This window comes from Echinops telfairi, unplaced genomic scaffold, assembly GCF_000313985.2.
Source record: "Echinops telfairi isolate 266 unplaced genomic scaffold, ASM31398v2 ScPeMD7_7467;HRSCAF=8505_1, whole genome shotgun sequence".
Lineage (NCBI taxonomy): Eukaryota > Metazoa > Chordata > Mammalia > Afrosoricida > Tenrecidae > Echinops > Echinops telfairi.
The window spans coordinates 8,089,722-8,094,444 of NW_022111368.1; the positions used below are offsets into that span (position 1 = coordinate 8,089,722).

Below are 4,723 nucleotides of genomic sequence, written 5' to 3' on the forward strand. Positions count from 1 at the left end.
TAACAATGATGAAACATATAACTTTCCTTTAGTTCCTAAATGCTTCCTCCCACTATCATGATCCCATGATACCTTACAAATCTGGCTAAACCAGAGGATGTACATTGGTACAGACAGGAATTGGAAACACAGGGAATTCAGGACAAATGATCCCTACAGGACCAGTGGTGAGGGTGACAATACTGAGAGGTGGAGGGAGGGTGGGGTAGAGAGGGGGGACCTATTATAAGGATCTACGTATAACCTCCTCCCTGGGGGAAGGACAATAGAAAAGTGGGTGAAGGGAGATGTCAGACAGTGTAAGATATGACAAAATAATAATTTATAAATTACCAAGGGTTCATGAGGGAGTGTGGAGCAGGGAGGGACGGGGAAAAATGAGGAGCTGATGCCAGGGGCTAAAGTGGAGAGCAAATGTTTTGAGAATGATGAGGGCAATGACTGTACAAATGTGCTTTATACACTGGATGGCTGTACGGATTGTGATAAGAGTTGTATGAGCCCCCAATAAAATGATTTTAAAAAAAAAGAAAGAAAGTTGCTTGACCATCCGCAGAGTGGCCACCCCATCCTCTTTGAAGGTGCCCTTTAAAAGTAGAAGTATCTCCTTTGCTTAGGGGTGCTTCTCCACTAGGGAGAGGGGCCTGCTTCGTGACTCTATGCTTTAATAAACTTTCAGCCTAACTCCTCTTTGCCGTTGTGGGGGTGTGTGTACTGGGTTTATCTCTAGACCCCATCAAATCACACAGGTTCATAGCTTGCTAGTTGCCCCATGGGCAACAGCTCCAGAGCCCAACCTCATAGTTTTTAATTCCAGACCTTGGGGTGAGCAGCCCGATCTGTAACAACTATGCCACCAGGGCCCCTCTTCTCTGTGTCTACTCTTCTCTTTTTATGAGCTGCCAACCCCAAGGTCAGTGGTTCGAACCTACTGGTTGCTCAGCGAGAAGAGGCTGAAGCTTCCTGCTCCTGTAAAAATATAAAGTCCTGGTACAACTGTGCGCATAGGGTGGCTATGAGTCTTTGGTTTTGGTGTGGGGAAACTGATTACATGAAGGGCCACCCCCTTCTCTGGTAGAGCCTCATTACATAGCAAAACAATTGCTACACAGGGTAATAGTCACCGATACAGGGGTTCGACTAATGCATAACACCAAAGACAGGTCAGAAAAATGACGACAGACACACGAAGGGGAAAGTCTAGTAAAAGGATTTGTTTTTCAGGGGCCCTGTGAGTCAGCTCTCACAGACGTGCAAAATACGAAGAGGGAACTACTGATACAGGGCTATGAGAGTTCTTTGTTCTGGTATTGCAATTTCCCTGTATGTCAGAAAGTGCTCCAAAAATTAGAAAAGAAACCTGAACCACTTGTCAAAACCAAAACCAAGGCAAACTCACTGCCATCGAGTCCATTCTGACTCAAGGGGACCCTGTAGGGCAGCGTGAACTGCCCCGCGGGTTTCAGAGGCTGTCACGTTTCATAGGAGCACAAAGCCTGGTCTTTCTCCTGAGAAGCCACAGCGCTGCTCTTCTGCCTGACATTTAAGATTGTTCTGAGATGCAAATGGGAATAGAGACCACATTGCTTTTTAAGCTATCGAGACACACAGAAACAAAAGGTATCAATCAATAGGAGAAATACGAACATATCCAATGCCCAGTAAGCTGCTCACTCACTCACTCTCTGCCATTGAGTCCATGCTAACTCACAGCGACCCCTGTGGGTTTCTGAGACTTTACAGGAGTAGAAAGCCGGTCTTGCTCCCTCGGAGCTGCTGGTGGTTTAGTTAGTATGCTTGATGAGAGAGTAAATTATTCATCTTGGTGGCTGAAAGGATGAAAAAGCAAAACACATCTAACAAAAAACCCACCACTGCAATCTAGTTGATTCTGACTCACACTGACCCTACGGGATACAGCAGAATACAAATGCTCCCGAGGGTTTTGGAAAAAGCCTTGGTGGTGCAGTACAGCAGTTCAAACCCACCAGCTGCTCCCTGGGAATAAGATGAAGCTTTGTCCTCCTGTACTGAGTAACAGCCTCAGAAAACCACAGTTCTACCCTGTCCTAGAGGGTCACTAAGAATCAGAATCAACTCAGTGGCAGTGAGGGAGAAGGTTTCTCAAGCTGTGAATCTTTACTGGAGCAGATAGACTACTCTTCCTCCTAAGAAGTAGCTAGTAGATTTGAATGGCATTAAGTAGCCTACCGATCAACCCACTATTGCCACCAGGACTCACTCTGTACAGGTAAGAGAATTATCAATATATCCAATGCCCAGTATTAGTAGACTTGCTTCCCACTCTAAAGATGGACCAAGTTTTAAAGGACAGAAGAGATCCCAAATCTCAACTATAATTTAAGAACATGTATTATGTCTGCAGAGAGGGCATAAGAGGACAAAGAAAAGACAAGCAAAGCCAAATGCTCTGGACAAGGAAGACCTTTAGAAGGAAGTCATCATGGTATTCCAGGGTTTACAGAGAACCTAAGACTTCAATGAGAAATGAGAGGGCAAAGGAAACTGTCACAGATTCAAGATGGCAACAGATCAAGACAGCACAGTTGCGGGTGGGTTACAGACACAGGAATGGGATAGACAAAAGAGCTTGAAAATTGGTCCAGGGCCCTCCAACCAAAGCAGTCAGGGCATGACTCAAGACTAAGGGATCCTAGGACCCCAATCTCCATACAGGACACACCTTGTCAAACCCTTGAAAGGAAGCTGCCACTCCCAGGGCTGGTTAGGGGATTGGTGGTAATCCACTTTCTAATGCACTCTGCCTGAGGGCAAGATTGTTTACATTCCTGGTTAATGCTCAGGAAGAATTCAAAGGCCCCAACATGGATTTAGGGGGTAAAAAGTGGGATTTGGGGCTTTCACTGTTACCCCTAACCTTTTGTAGACCTGGTGTTCAGAATTTAAGCTCTAAGACACCTTGAAGGCTGAGAAGGGGGGCGGGGGTTCAAAGATTCGATGCAGGATACCACCACAGATGAAGCAACTTATTAAAATCTTCCAGTGGTGAAAGTTAAGCAGAGCTCTATTCCCTTGAGAGGAACAACAAAGATTATGCTGGTAACCTGTCACTGTTCCATTTATAACACCCGACTCACGGAGTCATGTATGAATAGTAAAATAAGGCAGCTACTTGTAAAATGCAAAACTGGAACAACCGCCACATAAAGATCAGAACAGTGATCAATCAAGGTCGCACGCAAGGCAAACCTTCCACATTTACCTCATTGGCTCTTTGGATTATTTTATCATCCACATCTGTGATTCCCATCACCATGACGATGTTGCATCCAAACACCTTGGTCAGGATCCTTCGAATTATATCAAATCTAACATATGAGCTGAAACAAACAAAAAAAATGTTAACATGCCTTTAATGCAGGAAGCTGTCACAGTGATCCTTAAAAAGACACATTTTTATTGTAAGGTGTTGATCTCTACCTAAAACTATCAGATATAACTTCAACTTAAGTTATTAATAATAAGGAAAGCCTTTTCACCGAGTGGTCCACTACTCTCTGGCCCCTACAAGTCCTCACAAGCAATTAACAAAACACTGAGCCTGGGGACTGAGGACCATGATTTCGGGAACACCAAGATCAATCAGCATGCCACAGTGCACAAAGACAATGTCCTACATTTTCCTTTGGTGGAGTTGTGAACGGAAACTCATGAGGGGCGAGGGGCATCCACTGGTCTCTCCCCATCAGGTGGAAGGAAAGGAAAGAACATCAAAGACGCCAGGCATCAGTCACCACAACCCAAGACTAGACTGAGAGCCGACCAGGATGTGAGGGGCCACATTAGAGTAGGAGAAAAATGGCAGGCCAAACCCCAAATCCTAAAACAGACCAGGCTTACTGGTCAGATGGAGAGTGGCAGAATCTTGCGACAATGGCCGTTAGTCGTCGTCCTTCAGCTCTAGAAAGGAACTCATCCAGGCTCAGTTTCCGGCCAAACACTAGACAGGTCCACAAAGGGAACAAAGCTCCCGAGTGGCGCTATCAGGAAAGCACAAGGTGGGCAGTTCAGACCCACCAGCCACCATTACCTACTCCAACCCCAGCCCAGGGGAGAAAGTTGAGGCTGTCTGCCCTGTAAAGATTTACAGCCTCAGAAACCCTACATAGGGTCATTATAAGTCAATTCAATGGCAGAAGGGATGTAGGGGACATTAACATACGGAGGTACACACTTCTTAGAGCAATCAGCCATTTGAAACCAGGACAAAGCTCAGAAGGGTTTGGAAAGGAAACAGAATGGAATACCAGAAACCCAGGGAGAGGAAGCAGGATCTGTGACATTACATTGTAGGGATTAACATCAATGGCATAAAACAAAGTTGGGAAATGCTCAATGAAAATTGATGTGCCTGGTTAACCTAGGTCCAACTCACAAACAATGTTTTGGTTTTTTAAAGAAAGAAATGGACCGAGGTCCTGTTTCAATGACAGGAGCTACATTTAGGCATTGTAGGTAAGTTGGTGACAAGGGAGTTTGCTGCCATTCGCCATGGAGGAGGCTCCCCAGAAGGAGCACTACTGCACTGCCGGTGTAGCGGTTACTCAGGGCACTGTGGTCGGCAGTTGGAAACCACCCAGCTCCTCGGGAGAAAGTCTGGGTTTTCTCCTCCCAAACTCTGGGTAACCCACAGGAGGTCACTGTGGTCAACACTGACTCGATGGCAGTGAGTTTGGTTTTC

The 4,723-nt window shown here is 45.7% G+C and overlaps 1 protein-coding gene across 2 annotated transcripts in view; it reads right to left on the reverse strand.

Moving 5' to 3' along the window:
* The window catches only part of CARS2 (cysteinyl-tRNA synthetase 2, mitochondrial), an 88,115-nt gene that overhangs the window by 73,949 nt on the left and 9,443 nt on the right, over nt 1-4,723 (reverse strand). For both annotated transcript variants that reach the window (XM_004704411.2, XM_045283955.1), the window contains exon 3: nt 3,245-3,362. In XM_004704411.2, the coding sequence (XP_004704468.2) occupies nt 3,245-3,362 (118 nt within the window). The remainder of the gene's footprint in view (nt 1-3,244; nt 3,363-4,723) is intronic.